General features: G+C 37.4%; 2 protein-coding genes across 2 annotated transcripts in view; both read left to right on the forward strand.

The window, feature by feature from the left end:
* Positions 1–4,396, forward strand: LOC141773989 (ubiquitin-conjugating enzyme E2 D4-like). Its single transcript, XM_074646235.1, has 7 exons — positions 1–187; positions 1,779–1,842; positions 2,025–2,056; positions 2,266–2,343; positions 2,513–2,618; positions 3,853–3,946; positions 4,040–4,396. Exons 1-7 carry the CDS (start codon positions 164–166, stop codon positions 4,083–4,085), a joined length of 444 nt encoding a protein of 147 aa, XP_074502336.1. The 5' UTR covers positions 1–163; the 3' UTR covers positions 4,086–4,396.
* Positions 4,397–10,151: 5,755 nt separating this feature from the next.
* The window catches only part of bicc1a (BicC family RNA binding protein 1a), an 84,238-nt gene continuing 81,540 nt past the window's right edge, over positions 10,152–12,849 (forward strand). The window contains exon 1 of the mRNA XM_074646236.1: positions 10,152–10,684. Within this exon, the coding sequence (XP_074502337.1) occupies positions 10,486–10,684 (199 nt within the window). The 5' untranslated portion in view covers positions 10,152–10,485. The remainder of the gene's footprint in view (positions 10,685–12,849) is intronic.

Consider the following 12,849-nt stretch of genomic DNA (forward strand, 5'->3'; position numbering starts at 1 on the left):
GGGGCATTCTTCGTCGTCGAACAGACAAAAACGCGGAAACAAAAGAACTAAACCAGTTTGTCAAAACAAATATAAGACAGACGAGCAGAAGCACACAAAGTGAGTTGTAGCTGTAGCTGACAGCTGTCCAAGGTAACACCTCGATCTCTCTGAAAGCTTGGCCATGGCCCTGAAAAGATTACAGAAGGTAAGAAACCGTGTTATGTTATTTAATGTCATGTAATGGTTGTTGGGGCGATGCGGAAACGTCGCTCTGAGCTAACGCTAAGCTAATAGCATGATGTTGCTAACATAACGTAGCAACGCTTGTGAACGACTTCACGATTAAATAGCTCACAAGACAGCTGCTACTGTCGATGTTTATGTCACTAGTGATGGCATTACATAGTTAGCTACGCTGTTAAAGGTAAAAACGAGCTACTTTCCAGCTAGCTACGAGCTAAAGTTGGCCTAGCAGAGCTAACATAGCAGAGAGTGAAACGCCCTGTGTGTGTTTCTAGGCTACTCTTCTGGAAGTTTCTGTGTCGTTCACTAACCTTACTTTACAATTAGGAGACTTTAAACTGTCTGTCTTTTGTTTTTTATGTTTTAACTTAGTTTTTATTTCAGTTTCAGCAACTTATACAATCATTATCATATTCTTTCTTACTGTATTTTCATTTTACAGCTGTCTCTGTTTTTTCACACAACATTTCACAACTTAAAACACATTCTTTCCTATTATATTTACATTTTTACAGCTGTCTCTTTTGTTTTTACACAACATTTCACAACTTAAAACAAGAGGGGGAGAGAGAAAACACAAAATGACTAAACAAAACGTCATCTTAAACTGTCATTTCAATTGAATTCAGAGGAAAAGGGAGGACACATACTTAAACAATCCAAAGAATTAAAATAAAGTCAAATTAATTAATTAATAAAAATAAAAATACATGTTTACAATTGTAGTTATAATTAGGAGACTGTAAACTGTCTCTTTCTTTTCTTTTTTTAACTTAGTTTTTATTGCAGTTTCAGACACTTATACAATCATTATCATATTCTCTTACTGTATTTTCATTTTACAGCTGTCTCTGTTTTTTCACACAACATTTCACAACTTAAAACACATTCTTTCCTACTATATTTTCATTTTTACAGCTGTCTCTTTTGTTTTTACACAACATTTCACAACTTAAAACAAGAGGGGGAGAGAGAAAACACAAAAAAAACTTCATCTTAAACTGTCATTTCAATTGAATTCAGAGGAAAAGGGAGGACACATACTTAAACAATCCAAAGAATTAAAATTAATTAATTAATTAAAATAAAAACATGTTTACAATTAGGAGACTGTAAATAAATTAGCTAATGTTAGTTTACAATTAGGAGACTGTCAACTGTCTCTTTTGTTTTATTTTTTAACTTAGTTTTTATTGCAGTTTCAGCAACTTATACAATCATCACATTATTTCCTACTGTATTTTCATTTTTACAGCTGTCACTTATGTTTTTACACAACATTTCACAACTTAAAACAAGAGGGGAGAGAGGAAAATTAAAACAAGACTTCATCTTAAACTGTAATTTATATTGAATTCAGAGAAAAAAGGGACACATACTTTAACAATCCAAAGATTAAAATAAAATAAAGTAAAATAAATAAATACATTTAAACAAAAATAAATGTGGTGAAGGGTCGGAGGTCAGGACGGGAAAGTGTAACTTTCTGTCTTTCTGTCAGTGTGGATGAAGCTGTCAAAGTCTAAAAAATAAAATGTGTTTTATTTGTACAGGAGTTACAAGACTTTGGGAAGGACCCTCCAGCTTCTTGTTCAGCTGGACCTGTGGGGGATGACTGTAAGTGTGAGAAATACCTGCTGACGTGTAACAGTGTTATATAAGCCTGTCATTTGTCTTAATTTATAATCCATGTAATCTGCCACTGTCTGTGTTGCAGTGTAATTGATTTGTGGGTATTAATAAAGCCTTGATACCAACTAATGTTCTCACAAATTGTTGTCATCTTTGTTTCTTTTCAGTGTTTCACTGGCAGGCTTCCATCTCAGGACCGGTGAGTTTTCTTTCTGGATTAGTTTCCTAGATTTTTTTTATTATTAGAAAAAACAAGTTTCTTCTGGATCTTTAGACAATAGTGTTTTATGTTGACTTTACAGACCTTTCTGTTCTGTATGGAAAGAAAGCACAGGCTGGCACACTCTATCCCAGTGTTACTCTCTAAAAGCCCCATGCTTTAACAATAACTTTTCCTCTCCATTTCAGAATGACAGCCCGTATCACGGAGGAGTGTTCTTCCTTTCTGTCCATTTTCCCACCGACTATCCTTTTAAACCACCAAAGGTAAGATTATTTATCTTGGGGGATTGAGTAGCTACATCACCTCGTTATAATACTATTTTCTGAACTATTTTATGGAAGAAATGATTAATAAAAAATGAATCGTTAGATTCAGCCCTACTCACAAGATCAGAAGGTTATTTTATCTATTAATGCTTTGTTTGTTTTTTAGCTTGCCTTTACAACGAAAATCTATCACCCAAACATCAACAGCAATGGTAGCATCTGCCTTGACATCTTGAGATCGCAGTGGTCACCTGCTCTTACAGTATCAAAAGGTAACTAATATCTTCATTTTGCCTGTACAATACAGTGTAGTTAATTACAACTGCACTGTGTAGGATCTTATTTGTACCTAGGATTTACTTTGAATGAGATTTGAAGTGCTTAAAGCTGCAGTGGGTAGAAATGGAGCAAATATGATTTTTTTTTTAAAAGTATTTTTTATATAACGGTCACCATATCCTGACAGTAGTGCATGAGACAGGTAATCTGAAAAAAAAATCATGTGCCTCTGTGTCCTCTGGTGCTCCTAATGGCATCTGCAAGATTTCACAGATCGGCGGAAAACATCCAATCAGAGACGGCAGCTGGAGCCTGTCGTCCAGCTGAATTGATTCCATATGAATCAATATTCTGTTACTGTAATGCCTGTTTCTCGCCTCAAATGTTTTCAGAAACATCTTGTAGTGTTCCGTTTAGCTGTTAAATGAGAAAGTTTGTGACCCGGCCGCCATGTTGAGATCTGTTGAGGAAATACCAAGCACCGCCCACCGGCCAGAGCACAGACAATAGGAACGCTCTCTCTGAAATTATTTGTGATTTGCTAAAGTGTTCCGTCACGGGCTAGATTTTTTTTAAAGCCTGAAAACAGAGCCAAGACAAGGTGCAGAAGTCTAGTTTTCTCTCAGAACACTTGAAATACAATATGCTGAAAGGTTATTATGGATTTTTTTTCCCAATAATGCCAAATACATTCTGCTTACTGCCGCTTTAAGGGTAAATTAGGATGTTGGGGCAAAAGGTAACATGGAGAGGCAATGTCAAAGATGGGTATGTTGAATTATATGAAACATGGTAAAGCAGTGATGCCCCTTTGGTGAAACAATCCACCATGCTGTCAAAAAATCTTGGTCCTTCCAAATGAATGATTTCCAGCCTCTACGAACACAAGTAACAGGATTTTCAGGGCCGATTATCCAAAAATGAACCTCTGCACCCTGTGTGCTTTTGTCACTTTCAGAATTGTGAAATTGCAGGTTTTGCACTGTATAATTGGAAGAGAAAAAAATGGGTGGATGTTCAGATATCTGTGATGAAAGTAATGGCTAAAAATGTGTATTTTTTTCAAGGACCTAAACTAAAGGGATTTTGATATAAAGGTGCATGAAAGTAGAGTTTGTCCATTTGTAATGTAATTGGTATACGGAGAAGGAGTTAAGAAGTGGAGAAAGTCGTTTTTAATTTAATTGAAACCTATGTGCATACTAATTTTTGGTCCTTTTCTTCCAGTTTTATTATCCATATGCTCCTTGCTATGTGACCCAAATCCAGATGATCCGCTAGTGCCAGACATTGCGCACATGTACAAGTCCGACCGACAGAAGTGAGTACGCAAGCCAAAGAATTTGGAATGTGGAAAAACTTCAATCAGTCAACTGTTCTTGACGAACTCGTTCTGCTTGTCTTTCCTCTTTAGGTACAACAAAACAGCCAGGGAATGGACCTCGAAGTATGCAATGTGAGGAACCGAAGTTTCAGCAACAATGACGCATCCCAAACACCTCAAAATATGACAGTACTGTTTCAACTGCTCATCCACACTGGTTCTAGTTGAGGTGTTTTATTCGCTTGAAGCACTTTCTCTCCTTGGACTTTACTTGACTTCACTGTTTTTACTGTTTATTTTATTTTCCCCTTAAATTTGCGTCATTATCATTATCAAGGGTTGTGGTGAGATGGCCTGATCATACTTTTTCTTTTAAGAGATATATATTGTACAAGACCATACTGGATTTCATTTTCATTATTTTGCATTAAAGACATTAATCGATAACTGAATTGTGAATTCTTTCTTGGCAACACGCATGAGTAAACTGAAATGATGAACCATCTTGTGGTGGGATAAAATGTTTGATTCAGTATATTTCTATAACCAACAAATCCCAGTCTGCCCCTCATTCTACTATTCACATGGCCACTAGGTGGTAGCCTTTACTTTTTACCGCCCAAGCCTTTTACATCAGGAAGTTTCTCTCCTTGACAACTTAATATTCTTGTCTGTGTTGCTTTTAATGCAGGCCCATTTGCTTAGTGGTTATTCATGTGGATAGTGACTATTATAGTGTCATGCTTTAGCAATGAAATTAAAATGAGAAGATATGTTATGTCTATTGGAATTATCACCTCTGCTTGATGTACACTGGTTAAACTAGTGTACACACATTAATTAAGCAGTTTATGTCCCCTATTAATGTGTCTAAAATACAAACATGTTGATATTAATGTAAAGAGGGGCATACACATTTAATTTCTGCAGTGCTATGTGACTTAATCAGACTACTGGGTTTAGTGAGGACTTGTTTTGTCCTTACACCAATGCTGGCCCTCAGCTTTTCAACTCTTAATTACCTGCCAGAAGAAAAAACATAGTTGGAGTTTCCTGGTAATTTTAAATTAAACATTTTTCAATAGTTAGGTGACCGCCCTTAACCTTGACGGATTTATTTGCAAGTTTAGGTTAAGAGCTCAAAATGTCAAAGCTGACCTGAATTTTTAGAAACACAGTCAATGTTTTTCCTCATGATTAAAATCATGTTTTCTATCTTTAATCCCATATGATGGAAGTTTTCACTCCAAATGAGCAAGTGGGACTGGGCAATATAAAAATATATATCATCAAAACGATACAAAAATGTCTTGTGTATATTTTTCTACATCATTTCTATTGTGATATAGACTAGGCCTTTTCTCTTTAATTTCACTTCATTTTGCACTCAAGTTCTTAAAATACTAAGTACTTTTCATTTGTCAAGTATTTAATTCACACAGTAGTATACAAATAACTATGCTTTACCATGTAGTTATTTCATGTAGACCATGTATTTATTGAATTACCAGAAATCTTGCTATATTGTGATATATAGCGAGTCAGAAGATTTTGGCCGTATCGCCCAGCCCTATGACCAAGAAGTGTCCTGGTAGAGAGCCATTGGTAGTGTCTGCAGCACTATGGTTACTTAGCTTTGTAATGAAAGCTCCAGCTGTCAGATTCAAGTGGGACTATCTGAAGTCCGACATGGCTAGTAAGTGAGACTCACATGAGTTTATTTAAATATGAAGCATAACAATGATGGTAGAACATCACTAGCACCTGGTAGGTTCCTGTTGTGGAGGACAAACCATAAATACAGCAGAACAAAATACTAGACAATGACATAATCCAGAGAATTACCAACACAAAGAGGTTAGAAACCATAAAAATGTCAATCCAGCAAATAGTCCATGGGCTCAGACCCTAAGTGTTACGTACTGGTACCATCTGGGTGGGAAAATTCAAGTTGTGATTTTTTAAATTCCTATACATCCTTAAATTATGTTTTGATGTAATAGACCATGCTGACTGGCAGCTTATTAGTAGTTATCACCTCTAAAAGTAATGGACCGCTGTCGTTCGAAACCGTGAAAGTGCCTTTCCTGGAAAATCATCTTTAATTATATCCTCTCCCTGAGGTGTGTCTGGACTACTGGCCACCCATAGGTACTTGTAATAAGCTCATAAGTAGTGTTTGAAGTAAATATTATCTAATACACAGAGATATTTAAGATACCTTTGGCAGATTTTCCGGCCTAAATCATTGCAATGAATTTTCTAATTAAGGATACTTTTTCACAAATTGTCATTTTTAATCCCAATACTTAATTCAATTTCTGTAGAGCCCAAAAAAATATAGCTTTAAAGTGAGAGAACCACTTTTGGATATATATTTTATATGACAATTTTATTATTATTTAATTATTTTAAAGGAACTGTAACATCTCGGGGCCTCTATTAGCAGAAATGGAATATAATATTCATAACTATGTTTCCATTGGTGTATAATCACCTGAAACTAAGAACCATGTTATTGTTAGCTTAGAATGAGCCCTTCATATCTACTGTACATAGGGAGCGGTCCCTCTTCAAGCAGTCCGCCATGTTGCTCCACCATGTTTCTACAGTAGCCCAGAAGGGACAAACCAAACACTGGCTCTAGAGAGAGCCTTTCACGTTTTTACGTTACCTGAAGGCCATCATAGTTCTCCGCCACGCTTGTGAAACTGCGGTAGAGTGAGCCGCAGAGTGTAAAACCGTGGTACCGTCACCCGCCGTCTGACTTCTGTTGCTCCTAAAGTAGTGTTATTATGGTAAGGATGGCCACTGAGCGAAGCGAACGCCGTTACAGTTTTGCGCACGGCCGCTCACGTTACTGCAGTCTTGGAAAGGGAGGAGTGAGCGGAGGGGTACTCGGTTGCAATCTGCAACCACACCACTAGATGCCTTCAAATCCTACACTCTGTACCTTTAATACTTGCCACGTGTATTGTTTGTAGCATGCCACCCTGAACCTAAATAGAGGAATGAATATTGGTTGACATGAAATTACCAACCTGACTTATCCTAAACTAAAATGTTATCAACTAATAAATGGACTTATATTGAATTATTTCACTTGATTCGGTAGCGTCGTCTTGAAGGAACAGCTTAACTTATACCTGATATTTAATATTTCTTCCATTTTTATGTTAAAAGCTGAAACTAGAATGCATCACGGAACATGTTCGTGGTCACAAAAACTTGGGTAGCACTTTATATGAAGTTCATGTCTATAATGCATCATAAGCACATTCATAAGACATTAAAATATATTTATAAGGCTTTATAAAACTCTTTATAAATGTTTCTAATGATGCGTGACAACTTATAACAAGGTTTATAAAGTATAAGAAGAAGAAGAACCTGAGTCCTAGGTTACAAAGCACATTATAACTACCATAACTTTAACCAGTTATAAAGACACATAGGCTATGTTCATATCATCAGAGCAAAATGATATGAACGTAGCCTATGTGTCTTTATAACTGGTTATAATGTGTTGTGTAACCCAGGTCTCAGATTTCAAACACTGTTGTCACTTCGGCATGGAGGTATGACACATTATGACCACCACTTATAATACTGTATAAACCTTGTTATAAGTTGTCATGCATGATTTTAAACATGTATAGAGTTGAAGCTTACAATGTATTATAGACATGACCTTCATATAAAGTGTTACCAAAATATCTTCAAATAATATTATAGGTTATGTAAATACTGATTTGAGGGCAAACTCAAATTTTTCACTTGTCAATATTATATGTACATACTTTAACAGCATTTCTTTCTTTTCAAAACAACATGTGTATGCAGATTCAATAACAACCTTTATAAATGTTTAAGTTGCCTTAGGTTCAAGATTACATCACTGTTAATATGATGTTGGCGGTTTGTGTGCTTTTTGGAAATTATGCAACGGTGCTAATGGGAAAATAACAAAATGTCCAATAAATATGAAAAGCTGCTCCTGTGGAAAGGCTATCATATATTAATTTTACTTGTTTACTTTAGAAGCAATTTAGTATAGGTAAGGTTTTGCCCACCCAGATGGTACCGGTATCTGGTCTGGCCCATGGACTAAGATGGAAAATCGTACTTAACAAGGCCATATATCACTGGAAGCTGACATTAATCATTTCCTGGCCACAGCATGAGAAGAATACTGGAATTTTCTATCTACAGGGACTTGCAAACCTTTTACTGTATATGCTACTGACCTCCTGGTTCTGTATTACTTAGTTAGTTAGAAACTTTATTGTCCACAATGTAGAAAATGATCTTTGACTTCACCACAATCAACATGAGTTACAAATAAGACAATAGTAAGAAACAATAAAAACATTGAAGGAGCTTTGAGTTCCATCATAATGCAATCCAGTACAGCTACGTATGCCTTATGCAAATGTACAATGTGCAAATGCCGCAAACATGAGACAAATGTGCGAATTCAGCGCAGGGTGGGGGAGAGGGGGATTCATTTAAGAATTGAACTGTGCTTGGGACAAATGATTTCTTATAGACATTTTTGGTGGCTCGTGGCAGTCTAAAGCGCCTTCCTTGAGGGAAGCAATTCAAATTGTGGGTACAATGGATGGGACGGGTCACTTGTTATGTCAAGAGTTTTGTTTTTGGTATTCAGTACATGCCTGCTGCTTAGTTGCATCTGTGGTTTCCCTATAATTTTACTGGCCGTGTTAACCACTCTTGACAGTTTCCCTTTTACATTTGACATTCAAGAGTCCGTACCAAGCGACCATGTTAAAGGACAAGATGCTTTTCCACCACATTCTTGTACACCATTTCAAGAATATTCTGGCTCACCCCGAAGTCATTAAGCTGCTTAAGTAGGTGTAAACTCTGCATAGCTTCTTTTTAAAAAAAAAACATATATAGTGGTATCTATAAAAAATAAGGTTGCCAGGGTGTCCCATGATTGTTAGGGGTTGGCATAAGTCTGGAATGTAATGCTTACTGGATATGACCATTTCTTTGGTTTTTACTAATGTTTATCTCAACTCCACTTACTTTATTCAGCATCAGTACATAAACAGCATCTTTGGATTGTGGCTCCTTTTTGAGTTCTTAATGTAGGCTTGCTTTGGTTTCTCTTTCCTGTATTGCTTCCCTTTACACACTCTACAGGATGTGGAGTGTTTCCTCTATAAACCAATAAATTGGTTGCATGGGGTCTTATTATAAACTGCCAGCCTGAGTGAAAAAAGGATATAAAAATATGCATTTGCACAAGTAAAGCCTGCCTTGGTTTTTTTTATTTTATTTAACCTTTATTTAACCAGGTTAGTCCCATTGAGATTAAGATCCTCTTTTCCAAGGGAGACCTGGCCAAGATGGTCAGCCGCAAGAACACAAAGTTGCAGACACAGACACAAATAGAGATAAAATACAATTCACAAACACTAAAAGCACTATAATTTGCATTAAAAGAGAACTATCTAAAGGCAAATGGGGGGACAAAAGGGAACTTTTCTGTGAGTCAGCTGTACAACAAGGGGGCTAAAAACATTGGCTTGCCATAGAGTCTGCTTCTAAAGCCTTAAAAATATTTAATGATACCAGCTCCTTGATTTTTATATCATTTTGGAGCAAATTCCAGGCTGAGGGTGGAGAATACGTGTCTCTGTGTCTTTATAACTGGTTAAAGTTATGGTAGTTATAATGTGCTGTGTAACCAAGGACTCAGATTCTTCCTTCATATGGTATAAATAGACTTGTAATGTAACTAAACTTGTGCGTTTTGTATGTTCTTTCTTGTATGACTCTGTAGTATGCTTCTTTGTTTTGACATGCCAAGGGACAACAGATGTGAATTAGCTTAAAGCTATAATCTGGTACAGTGCATCAAATGGTGACATTTATGTTTGAAACTGTACATGGTCCCTTTTAAATAAAATAATTAAATAAAACAAATAAATTAAATGTTAACAAAATTAAATAAATGTAATTGGCTATAAGAATAATCCCTCAACAGTTTCCTATAAAAATGAGATATAAAAGTTGTGTCCCACAGACAGAAAAACACAATCTAGTGAAAATACTTTGGAGACTTCACTTGAACCTCAGGAGGAGGAAGATGTTAAAAAAAAAAAGTGTTTCTGGGAGGAGTCCTGTTTTTTTTTTTCTTGTTTTTTTGTAGGGTGACACGTGAAACTTTGTGGAGGAGCTGGTTGGTATGTTTGCTGTGTGCTGCTGGACGACGCTCCGTTAACTCTGTGGACAACCTATAGCTGGTGGACGGACCAGTGCTGCTGCTGCTGCCTATTTTTAGAAGAGTGTGTCTGTAATGTAATGGGGGAAAACGAAGAGGCTTGAAGAAGAAAACTTGCAGAGGAAAAGCTCTCAAACTGCGCCGCAATGAATTGGAATTAAAAAAAAAAAAAAAGTTAAAAGTTAAAAGTTCAACTTTGCTTTTGCTTCCAGCTCGACTTCTTAACTTTTTGATTTAAAAACGCAGTGGGCCACTGCGAGAGAAGTAGCTGCGCAGCGCCATGGCTGCCCAGTGCGACACTTTGAGCGGATACTTGCAGCAGCAGCAGTCGGACCAGGGCTCCAACAGCGAGCGGAGCACCGACTCTCCTCTACCCGGATCAGAGGACGACCTGAGCGGACTCCATCCGCTGCCAGACCCGGAGTGGACGGAGGAGAGGTTTCGGGTGGACCGTAAGAAGTTGGAAATCATGTTATTAGGTAAAAATAAATAAAAAAGTAAAAGAAAAGTTCGTAGAATAGGAAGTATTTTCACCGAATAATGCAGTTTTTCGACATCCTAACTTACTTTACTGCATACATCTCCTAATTATTGTAGCCCGTCGTTGTTTCCGAGAAGTGTGCAGCACACTTCTTCAGCAGGCCCTTTATTTCAGTTAGACTCATAAAAGTACACTTTCTGTAAACAATTCCTATTTAACTTCAAATTTTAGCACTCTTTCTTAGCTAGCATGCGCAGGAAACGTGAGCGTGTCGTGTGTTTGTGATCCTGAACGCACCAATTAGTGAGCTGAGACAATTAGGCGTCAATTAGCCTTCCAATTAGCTATAGTGTGTTAGCACGTTTACAGCTACATGGGACTGTAGGTGTTGTCTGAAACTAAACTTTTGGGCAGAAGGTTGAAGAGGTCAAATACATGAGAAGATAATAATCAATAGTTGTCCCTGTGGAGGCAGTAACATGCCCCGACCACAGGCTGTCGCTGCACACAGACTGCCATGGTGTTGCATTTTGTTTGTTGACTAAACTGAAACTGACCTGAACATGCAGTTTGCTTACTTTTCAGTAAAGCTTAGAAAGAGGCTGAAGGGTTATAAAAGTACAGTGTCAACAGTTTGCATTAGAAAAGAACATCGACATTTTTTTTTCAGGACTTATTGATGCATTCTGCCTCAACTTAAAGCAGCAGTAGGTAGAATTGGAGCAAATATGATTTTTAAAAAAAAAGGTTATTTTTATAAAACTTTCACTATATCCTGACAGTGGTGTATGAGACGGGGAATCTGAAAAAAAAAATCATGTGCCCCCGGTGTCCTCCGGTGCTCCTAATTACATCTGTGAGATTTCACAGACCGGAGGAAAACAACCAATCAGAGCCGAGCTGGAGCCTTACCGTCTCTGAGCAGCTGTCAATCACTCGCGAACTCTGATCAAACGGTCAAACTAGGCAGTGCTGATCAAATATGAATTAAGATTCTGTTATTGTAATGCTTATTTCTTGCTTCAAATGATTTCAGAAACATCTTGTAGTGTATTGTTTAGATGTAAAATTAGAAAGTTTGTGACCCAGCAGCCATGTTGACATCAGTTGAGGGAATACCATTCACCGCCCACCAGCCGGAACAAACTTTTTTACTGCCTAGTTTGACCGTTTGATCAGAGTTCGTGAGTGATTGACAGCTGCCTCCGTTGAATGAACAGCCAATAGGAACGCTCTCTCTCTGAAATGACCTGTGATTGGCCAAAGTCTCCCGTTACAGGCTAGATTTTTAAAGCCTGTAAACAGAGCCATGAGGAGGTGCAGAAGTCTAGTTTTCTCTCAGAACACTTGAATAACAATATACTGAAAGGTTATTATGGAATTTTTGTCCATGGATGCCAAAAATATTCTTCCTACTGAAGCTTTACTGTTAGATTCCTTTTAAAAAAAAAAAAAAGTCATCTTTGTTCTTTTACACCATCATGTTGACTTTTCCTGCACTTGTGGTATTAATTTTGTTTTGGTGATACATTTGATTCGTTGTGTGATCTCTCCTCTAATGACGTGCAAGTGACAGTGAACATTAAACAAGCGATGACAGGCTAAAATAAAGATGGGCCAGGCCGGTCTCTGTTGAGATGTCCTGGAAGCTCAGAGGTTGAGGTAATTTATTATCACACATTTCAAAACATAAGCGTGTGGAACATTAGAGCCTTAGGTACAGCAAATGGGCTGGATTCTTTGTCATTTCCGAGAAGGCTGAGAAGCAGCCAAACAAGACCTGAGGAGGAACATCAGTCATAAGCATAGTGTAATTAAAACAAGCGTTCCTTTGTAATGTTGAAGTTGTGATTTGAATTTGTTACTAAGCGTCTGGTCTTGAAAGAAGTTTATCCTATACACATGCACTCACACACACGTAGTTCCCCCTGAGAATGTCCTGGTTGCTGCCTCGCTGCTCGGTACATTCCTCAAAGCTCCATGTCATCCCCAACTCTTCCAGGAAAACAACTTAACCAGGGGCCGGCCCTAAATCTGAGCGTCCCGGACAAACCGTGCGCCACGTTCCTAAAAGTGTCTGTGATTGTACGTCTGTATGTGTTATGTATAATCTATCCAGTCTACCGGCCATTTACCGTTTTGTTAGTTTGGTTTTGTATCTCT

Source organism: Sebastes fasciatus, chromosome 9 (assembly GCF_043250625.1).
Source record: "Sebastes fasciatus isolate fSebFas1 chromosome 9, fSebFas1.pri, whole genome shotgun sequence".
NCBI classification, from domain to species: Eukaryota; Metazoa; Chordata; class Actinopteri; order Perciformes; family Sebastidae; genus Sebastes; species Sebastes fasciatus.